The sequence below is a fragment of the Emydura macquarii genome, unplaced genomic scaffold, assembly GCF_026122565.2.
Source record: "Emydura macquarii macquarii isolate MOO-44397 ecotype Brisbane River unplaced genomic scaffold, CSIRO-AGI_Emac_v2 contig_2362, whole genome shotgun sequence".
In the NCBI taxonomy this organism is placed as follows: Eukaryota; Metazoa; Chordata; order Testudines; family Chelidae; genus Emydura; species Emydura macquarii.
This window is the reverse complement of record NW_027132499.1, coordinates 3178391-3196584: the sequence shown is the minus strand read 5'-3', so window position 1 is coordinate 3196584 and position 18194 is coordinate 3178391. Positions and strand designations below refer to the sequence as shown.

General features: G+C 39.4%; 1 protein-coding gene across 2 annotated transcripts in view; it reads left to right on the top strand.

Annotated features, from left to right (window-relative positions):
- Positions 1–13510, top strand: part of PUDP (pseudouridine 5'-phosphatase) — a 126305-nt gene extending 112795 nt beyond the window's left edge. For both annotated transcript variants that reach the window (XM_067561002.1, XM_067561001.1), the window contains exon 4: positions 10820–13510. In XM_067561002.1, the coding sequence (XP_067417103.1) occupies positions 10820–10996 (177 nt within the window). In that variant the 3' untranslated portion in view covers positions 10997–13510. The remainder of the gene's footprint in view (positions 1–10819) is intronic.
- The last annotated feature ends 4684 nt before the right edge of the window (positions 13511–18194 follow it).

The following is an 18194-nucleotide window of genomic DNA, read 5'->3' as shown; positions in this document are numbered from 1 at the left end:
ATGTAAGGTTAGCAAAGGCGATTGTGAAGGGTCTTCTGTGGGATTTTGTAAAGTCAGCAGGGTATTGTTGGAGCTTTTAAAATGGAGGAAACTCCTGGTTTTTGCTGTCCCTGACCTCCACTAGAGCAAGGGATGTGTTCCAGAAGTGCTTAGGAACTCCAGCAATCAGAATCCCCTCCCTAGCTGTAGTGTGTGTTAGGTGTTAGGAATGGGGCTTCCACCTGCAGCCATCCTAACGTGTACTAGAGGGACCTTTGCACCACACTCTGGTAGCTTCAAGCCCTTGGAGGATCTTGGCTTCCTAAGTATTGCCAGAGTTGATGTTCTGCTTCTAAGTATAGCTCTCCAAGTGTTTGCAGAGGATTGGTGATGTCGGGGGAGATTGGCATTCTGATTATATCTAACCACATAATTCCAGATTATGGCATTTACATGTGATATTTGTAAATTTTTTAATCTCATCAATTTGGTCCATGTCAGTTGAGCCTATGGAGTGTGAGTATAATATGCAATCTACAACAAGCACCAATACATAACTGAAGTGTCACATTCTGCACTGAATGTTGCTTGAGTGTCATTTAATGATAAATACAATAGTCTGTGACAGTCCTAGCTGGAGGGGGCAAAGTCCTGGTTAACCGTAGTAAAAACCACTTCTGAAAGAAAAGTTATAACCTTCTCACGAAGCACAGATGGAAAAAAAAGTCCTCCTTGTCATAGCTACTATCTGGACATCCATCCAGATTCCAAACTTCAGTAACAATAATTTGGCAGAACCAATTAAAACTGAGGGGGACAGATATCCTCTCTGCCATTTTCTCCAACTTTTCTCTTCTGCCTACTCAGGCTGTTTACATCTTAGGGTTCAATACAGAAGGTTAACTACATTTTTTTCTTGTACAGTTTGAAACCTTGCAAATAGTGATAGCCTGAGAGTCAAAAGATCCATCAGGAAGCACTGAAGAGGCCTCCTTTGACTCAGAAAAAGTTTTTTTTTTTTTTTTTTTTTTTTTTTTTTTAAGAAGCTGCTAAATCCTTCTTCTCTTGAGCAATCATAAGGCAGGCTAAGCACTCCTGTCCCCAGGACTTCATCTGGCATTTCTTTTAAGAAGGACATGGTTTTCTGATATATCATTTGAAATGGGTTCTATGCATGCTGGGAAAGGAAGCTGGCGTTTTGCCGCTAGTTTCCTCAGTGGAGAGGTTAATACTAATTTAATTCTATCTAAGCCTTAATACTATGGCAGTATCCATAAGGGGATGCCTTCTCCAGTGAGAAAGATTTAACCAAGTCAGAATCTGCTTTGATCAGGCCAAGAGGTAGGCTAACGGTAACAACAATAACAAAAAATGGAGACAGAAATTGGATGCTTTTCTCTTCAGTCTCTGTATTACCCATGATTCACAAAATCTAAGAAATGCAGTGAATAAGATAAAATATATAACAGAAAAAATTGAGGAAAGACCCAAATACCCAGGTCTTATTCTAGTTCTTTCATATAGACAGTGAATCATTTGATACTACATTAGTAAGATGTCGGTTCTAAAAAGCTCTTAAATATTTGCTTTAGGCCAATTGGCCTCAGTGGATTAAGCATGTATTCAAGTGCTTTGCAGATTCAGGGCTGAATGTTTTTGATATGTTGATCAAAAGTACAACCATACCATAACATATAAGAAATGTTCTGAGAAGTTTAGTATTTTTTTCTAAAAGAAAGGAAATTCTTCACCATTCTTCCTCCAAAGATTATCAGAATGAGAAATTGCTTAATTATCAGACAAATGTGTAAGTAGATTACAACATCCCCAAGTCTAATTTTCTCCCTTGGCACATTGTTGATACAGCAGTGTCATAAATGGCCATGGATAGCTATAATGAAAGGGGTTTTTATTATTATTATTTATGCCTGTGCCTCTCAGATGTGATCTCTAATAGAGATTGGCTTAAGCCCTGAAGCGCGAGATTTAATATCCCTTCCAAAGTTTTTGTTTATTATAACTACTTTTAGATATTCTTGATATCCATATAACTAGCCAGGCCTTTTTTAATCTTGTTAAGATTTAAGCCATTTTTGATGGGTGCAAAAATACAACAGACAGGTATCTACTTCACTTTCTTACTTCACTTTCTCAGGTAAATTGTGTGTGCACTTGTTTTGTGGTTTGTTTTTTTGTTGCTTGTTGTTTGTTTCCTAGTTGAAATTATTAACTGCATGTGTGGAGCCAAAGAATGAAATGTAGTGTTTTATTTCTTTATTTTCTTCTAGCCATCTGGTTAACTGCCTAAGTCAAAACTGTCTTAAGGCAACACTGTCAACAATATTCCTCTCTGAGACATGTCATAGCAGCTGTACTGAATATTAATGATAGCTAGCATTCAGAAGAAAACTGGGGGGGAGTAGAATGTAGAAACTACCAATCAAAAACTGTATAATCATATCTCTTTGTTGGATGGATGCTAATTTTGCACTATTCATTCAAAACACTGAAGAACTTGGCTACTTTCATATCTCTACATTTAGTACATAGAATCATAGGACTGGAACGGACCTCGAGATGTTCTCTAGTCCAGTTCCCTGCATGGGTAGGCCTGGGCAGCGGACAGTTTATGCCATCGCTGTGCAGCACAATCGTTAATCCCATTCTGTATGTAACCTCTGTAAACCTCTCATCATTCACTAAAAATGTTGCCGTGCTGCTGACAATAGGTGTCAGTAGCAAGAAAGGCAGAAAGAAAACCTGGTGCATTTATTTCCAGTAACATTAAAGCCATCATAATTATGGGTCATTTGCCTGGCTTCTTTGGTAATTAAGAGTTATAATTGCCTCTAGTTCCAGGGAATTAGTTAAGCTTTTCCATTATGCATATTGCCTTCCATAATTATCTGCTTCTCTCATACAACAAGCTTAGTGACATCACGGCAGCCAATAAGGTCTTTCAAGCCAGACAAGTGAAGTGTGTTTCTATGTATAGTGTGGATTAAAAAATGTTTGCTGCATTTAAGCGTACTCTTCAAAAAGGCAGAGCGTGTCAGAGTTGTCCTTTTTCTGCTTTCAGAATGCACTGAGAGCTTAGAGACATGGATGTATGCCACAAACACAGTGTATTGTTAGGTGGGACTGTGCTCCGCCTTTTGACAGCAGTTGTTCTATGCCTCACAACATTATCCAGACATTTGTTTACACATAATGATCATGATCAACAGATTGAAAATCTTAGTGCTCAATCTGGAATGAAAAACAAATTAAGAAAATGTAGGGAACATATGAAGGAGGCTAGCATAAGAAGATGTTAGGGAGCGCTCCCATGGCCCACTGGAAGCCATTAATTAAGTTCTGCTGTATTAAATCTCTAAGGCAGAAAGCATCTTTTACTTTCTCTTGGCTGATTCCAAATAGTTGCTGACATATTGATGGACATGGGGTCAGTATTTTAAAAAGGAAACAGGAGAAAAGGGTTTTTGTTCAACCTGGATGGTTTGATTTAAGTAACAGCTAATTTAGATCTTCTATTTGAGTCATCATTTAAATCAGCAAGCAGGAAGCTTTGATTTAAATAACCAGTTTTAACTAAAAAAGTGCAAATGCAGAGCATGGTTTTTATCCTAAAGAAAGGTTGGTAACTTTAACAGTTCTCCGCTTTCTGAGCACTCTCTCGTGGCCAGACTTTCCTTTGCAGCAGCCTCCTTTTTCAGAGCCCCCATAGAGATTCCTACCGCCTTCCAGTAGCTGGCTTAGTGCCCACAAACAAGCCTACCAATAAAGTGCATCACTGCAATCCAAACTTTCATACTTCTCTCTGGGTCTTCCGCCATCCATGTAGAGTTCTTCCCCTGCCACTGCCTTCTCTTAATTTCTTGTAGCTTTCTCTCCCTGGAGTTTAGTCTTCCATCTCTTGCTTCATAGAATCATAGACGATTAGGGTTGGAAGGAGACCACAGGAGGTCATCTAGTCCAACCCCCTGCTCAAAGCAGGACTAACCTCAGCTATATCATCCCAGCCAGGACTTTGTCAAGCCAGGCCTTAAAAACCTCTAAAAGTACAGATTCCACTATCTCCCTCGGTAACCCATTCCCATGCTTCACCACCCTCCTAGCGAAAAAGTTTTTCCTAATATCCAACCTAGACCTCCCCCACTGCAGCTTGAGACCATTGCTCCTTGTTCTCTCATCTGCCATCAATGAAAACAGCCAAGCCCCATCCTCCCTGGACCTCCCTGGACCCCCCTTCCAGGTAGTTGAAGGTTGCTATCAAATCCCCCCTCATTCTTCTCTTCTGCAGACTAAACAAGCCTAGTTCCCTCAGCCCCTCCTCATAAGTCAGGTGCTCCAGCCACCTAATCATTTTTGTTGCCCTCTGCTGGACTCTCTCCAGCTTCCTTCTCTTTCCAGTGTTTTCCCTCTTCTGAGGGTGAAGGAAATCTATATACTGCCCTCTCCAGAGAGCTCCTCACAATTAGCTGGAAGAGAGGCAAGCCCTGTCCCACTCCACACTACAAGGCACCTCATCCTTGACCCTTAAAGGAACAGTGTTCTGGGGTTTTCCCCCATCCAACTCCTAATTACCCAGGACCGCTTCCTCCCTTCCATTAGCAGCATGGAACACAGGTCCTTTAGCATTTCTTGGGCCTTTGTTCATTCCAGCTCCCTGAAACAGGTTTTTTGGCCCCCTCTACTCTTAAGGAGACAGTGTAATCCTCCTTACAGGAACCATTAAAATATGTTGCAAAAAAGCAAACATCATTCTGGGATGTATTAGCAGGAGTGTCGTAAGCAAGACATGAGAAGTAATTCTTCTGTTCTACTCCGCACTGATTAGGCCTCAGCTGGAGTATTGTGTCCAGTTTTGGGCACCACATTTCAGGAAAGATGTGGATGAATTGGAGAGAGTTCAGAGAAGAGCAACAAAAATGATTAAAGGTCTAGAAAACATGACCTATGAGGGAGGATTGAAAAAATTGGGTTTGTTTAGTCTGAAGAAGAGAAGAGGGGGGAAGGGGGACATGATAACAATTTTCAAGTACATAAAAGATTGTTACAAGGAGGAGGGAGAAAATTGTTTTCTTTAACCTCTGAGGATAGGACAAGAAGCAATGGGCTTAAATTGCACCAAGGGCAGTTTAGGTTGGACATTAGGAAAATATTCCTCTCTGTCAGGGTAATTAAGCACTGGACTAAATTGCCTAGTGAGGTTGTAGAATCTCCATCACTGGAGATTTTTAAGAGCAGGTTAGACAAACACCTGTCAGGGCTGGTCCAGATAATACTTAACCCTGCCTTGAGTGTAGGGGACTGGATTAGAAAACCTCTTGAGCTCTCTTCCAGTCCTACAATTCTATGGCTCTATGACTGGCAACTAAATATAGCCTTATTGCCTATTTGGTGCTTCCGTTTGGTAGCCAGGGGGATGTACTATACCTATACATATTTATTTTATCAACTATATTGCATAATTTACTTTTATTCAGATTTTTATATATTCTTACGATTTTAGAAAAATAGTGAATGATGCATTTATTTACTAGATGACAGTTATTTTTTCTTTGCAATTTATGTCAAATGCTATTTGGATGAATAGTCAAATTCATTTAAAATGCACAAAAACAACATTTTATTTTATTTTATTTTTAATTAAACTACCTTAAATGTGCTGGATACATAAGAAAAAAAATATCAGAACATATTTTGTATTTAAAACCAACTGACTTCTTAAACAAAAGATGTTAGTGTAGTTAGTGTATTGAACAGCTTGTTTCTGTTCATTATGCCCTTCAAGATTTCTAGAACTGGTAGATCTCATTCTCTCACACTTGCTTTTCTTCTTCAATCTATGAATAAAAACTGAGCTTTTCTGCTTTACCCTTTCCCAGTTGGTTTCTTAACTTTGAATAAACTTGTCCTTGAACTGAACTATGGAATAAACTGAAGTGAAGAAAATATTCTCTTTACACCTGCAGAAGAGGCTACAGCTGTCAAAAACAGGTTTAGCCCTTGAGTAAACTCTGCTTCCAGTTGCTCAACCAGTGACTTCCACCAGTTCAGGACTTTGACTTTCTTGAAAACTTGGCAGCAAACCTGTATTTAATATAAATTTTAAAAATCCTATTTTTAAAATAATCTATTTTTATTCACTCTGTGTTCCACCAGTCAGGAAAAAATCATTGTAGAGTTATCAGAAAATTAAAAGTACAAACTTGTAATTTCATGTATACTTCTTACATTTTAATGCTTTCAAAGACTATTCATACATGTTGCACCTCTTTAAAAAAAATACTGTACTGAACTACTTTTAGCCTGAAATTTAACATTTTTTTCCATTTTTTTGCTTTAACCATTGCACACGTTACTCCTATTTTTTTTAACTTTGGCTCAGTTCCCTGCTCACCCAGCCGCAGACCCGTACCTGCACTTGGTTTGAGAATATCCCCCTCTGAACACAAGATTTTCATGGAAGTATAAGAATAATTTGTATTCTAGGATGAAAAAATGAGAGCCCATTTAAGGTTTAGCAAAAAAAGCTCATATTTTGTTCAAATGTACCCTAGCCACAAAGATTGGAGTGGAAGGATGACCCAGTGATTAGGATGCTAGACTGTGACTTAATAGAGTTGGCTTCAATTCCTGCTCTGCTGAAGATTCCCCTGTTATTTTGGATAAATCACTTAACCTCTCTATGCCTCATTTTCCTATCCATAATATAGGGTTTAATGGAATTTTCTACTTCAGAGGAGTATTGAGGATAAATACATTAAAGATTGTGAGGTGTTCGTATACTACACTGGTGGGGGGTCATATGAGTACCATAAATAGATCAAAAAGTCTGGGTTCTTCTTATCTGGGTGGTTAGGTTTTGGTCATTTTCTGTTCAGTATAATTTTAAATGTGCTTGGAAAATAACCCAGAAATTTAATATTGACTAATTTTAATTAAATTACATATAATTTTGACTTTGAAATATTATCTACAAAATGGGAATAATAAAACTTTACCTAATCCTGTAAATGGGTAAATCCTTTCAAAATATGTATGTTGCAAATAAGAAAGTGGTACTTTTCCTGCAGAAGAATAGACTCATAGACTTTAAGGCCAAAAGGGACCATTGTGATCTTTTAGTCTGACCTACTGCACATCACAGGTCACAGAACCTCACCCACCCATGCCTGAAATAGACCTATAACCTCTGGCTGAGTTACAGGAGCCCTCAAATCAGGATTTAAAGACTTCAAGTTACAGAGAATCCACCATTTACTGTAGCTTAAACCAGCAAATGACCCATGCTTTAATATTTTATGAATGAGATTTTTCAAAAGCACTCTGCATTGGCCTATTTCTGCTCCTTGTTGAAATCAGTGATAAAATTCCCTCTAACTTGAATGGGAAGCAGAATTAGACCAATCCTGTGCATTTGTTAGAATCCCACCCTATATTATGTAGTGGTTCCTTTTATGTAAAATAATATAAAACCATTTTATTCATGCTGGAGACTATTTCAGTAGTATTTTCTATTAAAAATTACTGACTACTGGACTAGTCCTGCAGTTGCTTTCTTTGTGTGCGCGTGCGCGCGCACTAAGTAAACAGGTTTACTTGAACTTAAACTATACACAAATCTTTAAACTTTAGATAATGTTAGTAGTATAAGAATGTTTGTTTTTTCAGATGGCTGTGCGAGTCTTTTCAAATGTCAAAACTTACTGTGTTATCATTTAGACCCCAGGGAAAAGTTAAAAACAAACAAAAAAAGTCCTCTTCATTTTTAGGTTGTAAGTAAGCAGACTTGTCTTATGCCCTGGTATTCTTCAGAATTGTAACTTTACCCACCCCAACCTTCTGGATAACAGTATGCTGGGTTTGTATTCAGTGTGTTGATTGTCTTCACTCTTCCCATCCGCAAGAGTTTAGCATGTAGATAATTAGTCACCAAGGAGACAATTTAAAGTTTGCAAGAAAAATGTCTTGATTCTTAGTCACCAAGGAGACAATTTTAAGCCTGTAAGGAAAATATCATGATTCTAGCTTGGTTCTGACAGTATGTATATCTTTAAATGGCTAGTTTCTCTATATGTGGCCAGTTCCTTCATCCTTGAAGTGGTTTTCTCTCCCTCATAAGACAGGCTTTGGAAAAAGCACAAACAGTATGCATAGCTATCCGCAATATACTACTACTTCAAGCCTTGTCCGTGTGGGTGTCCCACTTCAGGTACGCATGCACCTCTCAAGCCCTTGATTGGAGATACTCAGTTAGCAGTGTCAGTTCCACCCATGCATGCATTCTGTTCCTCCTTGTGCTGGATACTGAGGCTATATGGGGTGTGTGGACAAACTGCCCTCAGTTCTTTCTCAACTGCCTCAGCCTGAGATGGCGCTCTAGCATGTTCTTCTTGAGCAGGCCTTGACTTTCTACTATTTTTAAATAGTAAGATAGTTTTTATGGTTAGTTAGTGTTAGCTAGATAAGTAGTCAGAGGAATGTTTTATCTCCTCTCTTTGCTCTTGGGGAGACTCATTTTTTTTTCTGGCAGGGAATGCCTGGCTTGCCAGGTTTCAACTGTTGTCTCTCCTGCCAAGAGGCTTATACCTGTGAGTGACAGCTTGCTGAGGGCATGTCTACATGACAAAGTTAAGTCAACTTAATTTAAGTCGACATCCAGCCCTTTCAGTAATTAAATGAGCCACGTGTGTCCTCATTGTGACACTCATGTCGGTGGAGTGCATCCTCACGAGCAGTGCTTGCATGGATGCACAGAGCAGTGCATTATGGGTAGCTATCCCACTGTTCAACTAGCCGCAAAGGATTTTGGAAAGGGCTTGCAATGGCTCATGGTACCAAAACGTTGTGAGGGGGTGGGAGCATGGCTTCGACCTCCCATGATACAGTTTCCTCCCTCCTTCTATCTCTCCCTGTGCTGGTATTAATGGCAAACAAACCAATACTTTTTTTCACCTTTTTTCAAAAGCCTGGCTTAACCATGAATACTCCATACATGGGCTTCAATACACGTTTTCAAAAAATTATATCCTGATCCATTCTATGAAGTCTGATTCGGCTCTTGGTTCTTCAGTAATCTCTTCAGTTTTGAATTCTGTTCTGAAGTTCCCTCCTCCATCTGGAGATGCTGCTCGAAAGTCACCTAAAATGGAGCACCCATAGGAACAATAGTCAAAGAAGAAGTGGTTATTCACCTACCTTATGCCATAAATGCAGTTCTTCAAGATGTGTATCCTGTGGGTGCTCCATTACCTGCCCTCCTTCCTCTCTGCTTCTGACTGTTCATTAGGGGATGCTTGGGTGGAGAAGGAACTGAGGGGGTTTCACCCACACACCCCTGTATAACTTTGATATCCAGCATGCATGTGCATGCCAAACTGACACTGCTAACTGAAAATCTCTGATCAAGTGCTCAAGAGGAGCATGCGTACCTGAAGCGGAGCACTCATAGGGACACACGTCTTGAAGATCCACAAGACTGCACAAGTTCAGTGGCTTCTTCTTCTCCCCTCTCAACCCTTCCTGCATTATAAAATAGAGATTATAATATCAATTTTAGAACATCTCTGCTAAGCAATAAACAGATACATGCAAGTAACATTTCTAGATGCACAAAATTTGTGCATATATTAGAATCTGTTTCTGGCAGTTTTCTAAAGCTTTCAGATATTCTTAACTGTCTTGCTGTCTAATACTGCTTATTCAGATAAATTATTGCTACAAGTATATGGTGAAATCCTGGCTTCACTGAAATCGATGAGTTTTACCGTTGACTTCAGTGGGTCAGGATATGACTCATTGGGTTTCAGGTTTAAATATAGAACAAACTAACATAAGAGAATTCTTTTGAAACCACAGCGATGGACATTCAGTAATACAAATTATTTCATGTGGTGTGGCTTTACATATTAGGCTCCAGTTAATGTTTTATATTTCATTACATCTCTAGTTGAGATATCCATTTAGCAGAAGACACAGCATTTAAGTTCCTGAGCCATGCATTCATTGTTTCTTACTAAAATGTTTGCTATATTCTAAATGCATTCCAGCTATCCAAAAACTTAAAGCTTCTATAGCATGAAAAAACATTTGTTTTAAGCACAAAATACATCTGAAAAAATATGAAATGGCTCATGCATTTTGCATATATCTTGTTTACAGTTTGTTATAAGCAATAGCATGGGCCAAAAATTGCATCAGTTCTTGAACCCAAGTGAGCTCACAGGTCAAGCAACACCTCTCACGAATCTTCATCTAAGCATGCTGGATGTGCTCAGAACCCATTTGTGCTGATGTGTTTTTCAAGAAGCAGCAATCTTTCTTCACAAGAAAAAGAATGTTAACATCTCCTTCTTAACAAGAACATAATTTCTAGTACTTCTTTATCACACTTGAAGGCAGTGGGCCAGATTTTCATGTCACGGTTCCTCTAGCTTCATCTGAGGATCTGGCCCAACATTTTGGTATGTGTTGTTGTTTGAGAGAGCCTATATAACTATTGAAAATATGCATGTCAGTTGGGCCCAGATCCTTTGTGGAGTAGGAAATGTTAAATTTTCCAACAGTTCACTGGAATACATTACTAAACTGCACTGAAAACCATTTACATTATGACTAGCTGTTCTTCTGAATTAGGGGATCAATCAGCACTCATTGATATCAATAACAAAACTTTCACTGACTTCTCTAGTGCACAATCAGGCCCTATAGTTCACTTACTCAACTTGAGAAAGTGACTTTGCATGTATTCCTATATATAATGTGCCATCATTTCTTATGACTATGCAAGTAATTATTTCAGCATTTTAACCTTATGTCTTTATTTTCTCAGTGTCTTGTGTTTGAAGATTCTCCACTTGGAGTGCAAGCAGCATTAGCAGCTGGGATGCAAGTGGTTATGATCCCAGATGAAAATTTGAATCAAGATCTTACAAAGGATGCAAATCTAGTGCTGAAATCTATTGAGGAATTTGAACCAGAACTGTTTGGTTTGCCACCATATGACTAATGACTAATATATTTCATCATATTCTTGTTTGGAGATCAGGGGGTGGGGAATGAAAATTTAGAGTAAAATTTTACTGTCTTTCATTTTTCTTTCCAAAATAAGACAATGAGGTCTTTCATGATTTATTATTAAATTTCACTGGTTACTCCTGGTTTGTCTTCTTGAATGCTGAGTGGAAGGAATGTTTCTTGTCTGTTCTTCACCTGAACTAGTCTTGTTATCTGCATATTGTCATGTACACTAAGTGCATTTGCAAAAGTGCAAAGAAAATCTGTTACAAACCCATGGGGAGTCTTGTTCTGGTTTGCTTGAATAACAGTCTGCTTAGAACAGCAGTTCTTAGCCGGGGGTCTGCAGTCCCTTGGGGGACCATGTGCCATTTCAGGGGTCTCTGCGACTGGAGCCTGAACCCCAACACTCCCTGTGAGGCTAAAGCCTGGAGCGACTGGGCTGAAACCCCAAGTCCTAGTGGCCCCATAGGACTAAAGCCATTATACCCTGTGTTCCCCATAGGGCTAAAACCAGGATCTGTGGGGCTGAAACCCTGAGTCCCAGCATCCCTCCTGGGGCTAAATCTCTCTCCCAGCCCCTTACCCCCACCATGGCCCTCTCCCCTGGCCACGTTGGAGGCTGGAAGCTGGAGCCAGGCACTGGGGGGCGGTGGCTGCTCTAGCTGGTGCTATGGAGCGGACAGCCACGGCGTTCTCAGTTTCCTGTTGCTGGTAGCCGTGGTTTCAGCTGCTCCTTAGGTCCCAGTCCCCTTTGACTGCTTGCGCAGCTGGTAAGAGCCACCAGGGCGGAGGGACTCGGCTCTGGGGCCGGCAGAGCCCTCGGGGAGCAGCAACCACAGGCGCCTTCCTGGCACACAGGCCCTAGCTACTCCCTCCATCCTGAGCTGCCTCCTGCCTACACACAGTCCCTAGCTATCCCCTGCCTACACCCTGAGCTACCCCCTGCTACTCCCCTTCCTTCCATCCTGAGCTGCCTCCTGCCTACACACAGTCCCTAGCTATCCCCTGCCTACACCCTGAGCGGTTTTCAGACTTTTTGAGCTGAGCCCCCCTACCCCCTTTGAGTTATAGTTTTTGGTTGCACCCCTCATAACTCTGACAAGCTAGGTGGCCTGTTGAGGTGAGTCATGGATAAGGGTGGTGCTCCAACCCTGAACCATGCCTTGCGGAGCTGCCGCAAGCTCCTCCAGGCTCTCTCCCTCCCTCGCTCGCTTCCATAGAAGTCAAACTACACGTGTTCAAGGGCCCCACCCGGTGGTCAGAACCCCGAGTTTCCCCCCTTCTCCTGCTGGACCCTAGAGTTTTTATAGTATATTGGGGGAGCCTCAGAAAAAAAAGTTGAGAAACTCTGGCTTAGAACAATGGCACTCAACATTTTCCCTGTTACGGGTTAGCTGTTGTCCCCTTACTTCATTGTTCAGCATAGTTGCCACAACCTACCCTTTTCTATCCCTTTTTTTCTGTCTCCTATTTTTATCTTCCGTTTGGGTTTTTTGTCTTTGTGTATTTTACTTTCATGTTGTTCTCTTGATTTGTGACTTCCCCTTTCTGGAGTGAGGTGGAAGGAACACCCACTGGTAGCTTCGTATGGCCATATGGTTTGCAACTCAGCTGAGTGCTGTGTAAGCCTCTGTAACTCTACTACTCCTTACTTATCCCCCCCATCTCATTTCACATAGCCCCTTCCCCATCCATTTTGCTCTCCCAACAATGCCAGCCTTGTCTGCCCATTTTCAGATTCTCACTTAAACCTTTCTGTGGTTTATTTCCATTCTTCCATGCTGCCCCTTTTGCATTCCTGAGCTCATCACAAGGCCCCTACAGTCTCCATAGTTAAGTCCTTCCAAAGACTCTTTACATCATTTTGACTACAGAGAATTCTTCTGAAATAATGACAAAAGTAATATTTCTGTTTGTTTGTTTTGTAGCTTAACCTCATTTTGCCAAGCATCATGTTTGCCACTCTGTATGTTATATACATTCCTGCTAACCTGGGTCTGTTTCTGTCTATCTTTAGATTGTGAGCGCTTTGGGAAAGTGACTGTATTTTCTTTTTTGAAAGTATCAAGCATATTGTGGGTGCTAACCATAAACAAACAAATAAATAATAATAATTTGCATGGTGGAAGATACCTTGGGTCGTGAAAGTTCCTGTTCCCTACTGTTCTTCTCTGTGTCTTGACTTCACTGGATTACGTTGCCCCAGGTTGGGAAACACTAGTTTAAAGAATCTTGACTCTTGTATGGAGATAATGATTGCATTCTAACTTTGTGGGGGAAAAAACCTTTTAGATGTGGGAAGCCCTAAATTACTCTCATAATCACAGTAAAACTTCTATGAAGATAGTGAACGTAAAAAATGTCAAATGTAAGAAACGGGTTTTTCAGTGTTTTATTTCACTGAATAATATCAGAAGATTCCTTGTTAATGCATGTTAATGTGTTTATATGTATATATTGTGTTAACACATTCTGAAAAAAAAATTAAATTGTTGAGTGACTAGAGTGCTGTTTGTTCATTTTTTTAATAAGTGGACTGTTGAGATACCAGAAAGTAACTCAAACAAGAACTGAGAGGTGAAATGTTTTTCTAGCATTTCTGCTGCACACTTTTAGTTTGTGGGTTTTTTATTAACAAGCAAAAAATAAATGAACAAAGACTCACTAACATTCTTAAAGGTATTACATTTTTTTTAAGTTGTGATTTTCTACTAAGAAAAACAAATTTGTTTTCATTTTCTGAAAGCAAATTTAAAAGTCTGTATCTGTGAGCCCATTATTTAAATACCTTAAAAATTAAGAATATTCTATTCCAAACTATCCTATTCCATATCAATTGTATGACATCTAAAAAAAACATTGTCAAGAACAATTTAATAGTAGTTTTTCATCTACAATGCCTTTCATCCAAGGATCTGAAACTGTTTTACTAAAGTGGGTGAATAAGGCTTACTGTAAAATTATTTTACATATAATTTTATATAACCCTGTGTTGAAGTTCTAATCAATATTTATATTGTATCTACAATCCAACCAAAGTCATGTAAATCCTACCTCTTCTGTTGCCATTCAAGATAACAGAAATGTTATTGCACAGTTTCTTCATGGCTAATGTTTCATATCAGAAAGTTTTACCATACAGCAATAATTCTGAGCTTTCAAGTATAAAACAGGTGCCTTTGGGGATCCCTTTAGTTCATAATTGCTGAATTGCATCTGGAGACTTATTAGGTAGAACAAGCTCTAATAAGTTGTAATTAGTAATTTTTTCAAAAGGTTGTATACATTTTATTGAACTTTGAGTTTAAAAAAAATCAAGGCATATGTCTCATTTACAATGTTGTCCCAAAGGGCCGCTAACCGAAGCATTAGAAAGCATTACTTTCTTAAGACATACATGCTTAGATAAATATTGGATATTTATGATAAAACAAAACTACATTGGCAGTGCCACCATGGGATGATAAGGATCGATCAGAAATGCTACTCTATAAGCCTCCATGCTTGATCCTTTCTATTATCTCTATTCTCCATGTAAAAAATCCCCTCAGTTGAATCTTAGTTACTCGGCTAGTTTCCAACCCGCCTAGCAACAGCCTCAAGAATATATTTTAGTGCTGTGTGAAAAACGTTTAAGGGTTGTATGCATAGAATAGTAAGGTGTCAAGTACATAAAGAGAGCCAGGTGCAAACTTTGTAGCGTCGTGTGCACCAATGTGTGCGGGAGATATCAAATGGCCTTTAGTAATCTGCCCAGCAGCCACTGTCAATAAATCGGAGCCCCATCCCCTAACAAGGGCTGCTAGTCTGTGCTGCATGCTTGCATACACTCTACCTTAGGGTAGTTTGAGCATCAACTGACCATCGTCCAGTCACAGGGTTACCAAGAAAAAGATCCTTTCGTACCTAGTCTGTGTTGTGGAAAGAGAATTGAATCTTGTCCTGACGTGGAGTTCCTGTTCGTCACTGCCCTACGTGTTGTTGTCTCGACCATTGCTATGGTGGAAGAAGAGTGGAATGTTTAATCTTTTGTGCTCTTATGCCTATCTTTTATTTTGTGGGAGAGGTTTAGTTGACTGTTGAGGTATTTTCCCGTTAGTTTAAGGAAGTCCTTTGTTCCTCATTGTTTGTTTAATAAATGTTTATGATTTTTACAATTACCATTTGCCTCATTATAATCAATATGCGAAAACCTATGATAGATGAGGTGAGAAGCAGCACCTGTGGAGGTGGGGATCTGATGCCCGTCATCCCATGAACAACTGGGCCATTTAGTTTTTGACTTAACAACCCCATGCTATTAGCCAAACTGCCAGATGCTGGGATTGGATGACAGGATGGATCACTTGATGATTGCCCTGTTCTATTCATTCCCTTAGAATCATTTGACATTGACCACTATTGGAAGACAGGATATTGGGCTAGAAGGACCATTGGTCTGACCAAGTCTGCCCATTCTTATGTTCTTATGAATGAATATAAATTCTATTCTCCTCAATTCTGGTGTAATTAATGGCTTCATCTTTTACTGAGCAAATTAACATAGTCAGAAAACACTCTCCCCTCAACCCAGCTGTAAATCCTATTCAATATACCCATCTTTTATTACACTTGTAAAATATATCAAATAAGGGGAAACTAATAATTGTATATTACATTAATGTTTTGTGGTTAAGATATGTGTTTCTGAGTAATCATATTTTTCTAGTATTGTTCTGATCTAATGCTGTGGTAGCTTCTGCCAAACAGCCAATAATGTGGCATTTTTAGTCTTGAATGAATAAATCCTAAACTCCATTGGGTACCACTCACTAAGTATGATGCCCCTTGTCATTATAGCACTGAAAGTGGAATCCAGACAACAAGATGGGACAAGATACAACTGTATGATTAGGAAAATAACTCCTTAAATAATTCCTTAAACTCTATAGTCCTGGGGTCATCTCATTCCTCCTGCCCTGAGGGGATGGAGTGTCTTTTTCTTATTCCAGGAGCTTCACTGGCACTCGTCCTGCAGTAGAGGAAGACATTTCAGGACTATATTTAGACCATTTTAGGTTGCAAATAAAGATAGAAGAATCACAGAATTTATTTAGATGAAAATCATTGCATTGGAATTGTAATAGTTTAAAAATTAAAATTGACTTTTGTGAGGCTTTGCATTTTGATAATCATTTATAGTAGGCAAATGCTGAGGGACTTGTTTCTCAGATGAATCAGGACTGGATGTCTTTCTAAATGATATGCTCTAGTTCAACCATAGAAATATAAGAATTGGATTAGATCAGATCTGTGGTCCCATCTAGTCTAGTATCTCTCTCTGACTGTGACTCTGACTGTGCCCTGCACCAGGTACATACAAGGAAACTGCAAGAAACCTCATATTAGGAAGATGTGGGATAATGTTCCACCATGTTAGGTCTCATCCCATTCCATTCTAATTAGAGATTGGTTTAAATTGTGAAGCATGATGTTTAATATGTCTTCCAGAATTTGTTGTCATTGTAACTCTGGATATTTGTTTTCTATATAGAAGTTTGATTTTATTTTGAATATTATGTTTTGGCTTCAACAATATCCTGTGGCATTGACTTCAACAATTTAATGGCGTGTGAAAAATATTTCTTTGTATTAGTTTTGAATTTGCTACATTTTAATATCAATGAATTTCCCCTTATTGTTGTGTTATGAGACAAGGAGAAGAGGATAGGTTTATACCACGGTTATGAACAGTGGAAGCAAGTGGGAGTGAATCAGAGAGGACACTAGAGGAAATGCAACTGGGGAGACTGCATGAGAAACATGATAGCCCTTAAAACATTTACTTGACTTTCCCTTCACCTACTCTAACCTATTATTATAGCTCCATTTTCTATGGCCTTCCAAATGCAAGCATTACCCACTCCTGCATATTCAAAATATGAGATAGAGCCACCTGTTTATGGGTTCAAGACAAGTGGAGAGACTGGACAGGGAGGGAATCATTCAAGGTATCAAAAACAGTATTTGCAGTGTTAAAATTATAGGAAAATGAGAGCAGAGGAACAAGAAGAAAAAGATACAAGGAGAGGGCTGAGAACTAAAACATAGGGGTCTCACTTGGTTCAAAGAAATAGCTACCACCAAGGACAGAGGGAATTTTGTTTTAATAGAGAAGAACAAAACCACAATAGGAGGGAATCACAGATTTTCCCATTGGTGTGGAAGCAGTCCAGGAGGATGACTTAATCCAGGATCAAAGGCTACAACCAAATACAGGAAAAGAAAATAATTGGGCTGCCTTCTCACGGGAGGCATCTGAGACCTTTTTGTGTCACTACCTGGAAAACCCAGAATGAAAATATATTCAAGTGTATTTGTTAGATGAGAAGTGGTGAGTAGAAAGATAATGTGCAACTTTCTCAAGTGCTTTGCTTGGAACCAAAGGTTAGACAGTGTTAGACCAACTGTTACACAGGGTGAGTCCACTGTCCAATGGAGAAGGTGAGCTGGTAATGGAAGACGATAGGAAGGTAGAACTGCTCAATGCCTACTTTGCTTCAGTCTTCTCACAAAAAATAACGTGACCGGATGACTAGTGAAGTTACCATAGACTATAAAGGGGAAGGGAGCAGACTGAGATAAGTAAAGAAGACATCAGAGATCTTCTGCTCAATTTAAATTAATTCAGATCAACAGGGTCAGATGCTATTCACCCAAGGGGACTGAAGGAATTAGCTGAAGAAATCTTGGAGCCACTGGCAATAATATTTACAAACTCATGGATGACAGGAGATGTCCCAGAAGACTGGAGAAGGGCTAATGTAGTACCCATCTTTCAAAAGGGGGAAAGGGAAGATTCGGGGGACTATAGACCAGTCAGCCTGACTTCAGTACCTGGGAAGTTACTAGAGCAATATATAAAACATTTAATTTGTGAATATCTAGAGGATGCAGGTGTAATCGCTAGCAGCCAGCATAGATTTACCAAGAATAAATCATGCCAAACCACCTCAATTTCCTTTTTTGACAGGGTAACTGCTTTGATGGATGGCGGAATGTGGTGGACATAATATACCTGGACTTCAAAAAGGCTTTTGACTCAGATCCACATGACATTCTGATAAGTAAGCTGGAGAAATGAAGGCTTGGCAGAACTACCATTAAGTGGATACATATTTGGTTAAACAACCACAAACGAAGTTTAA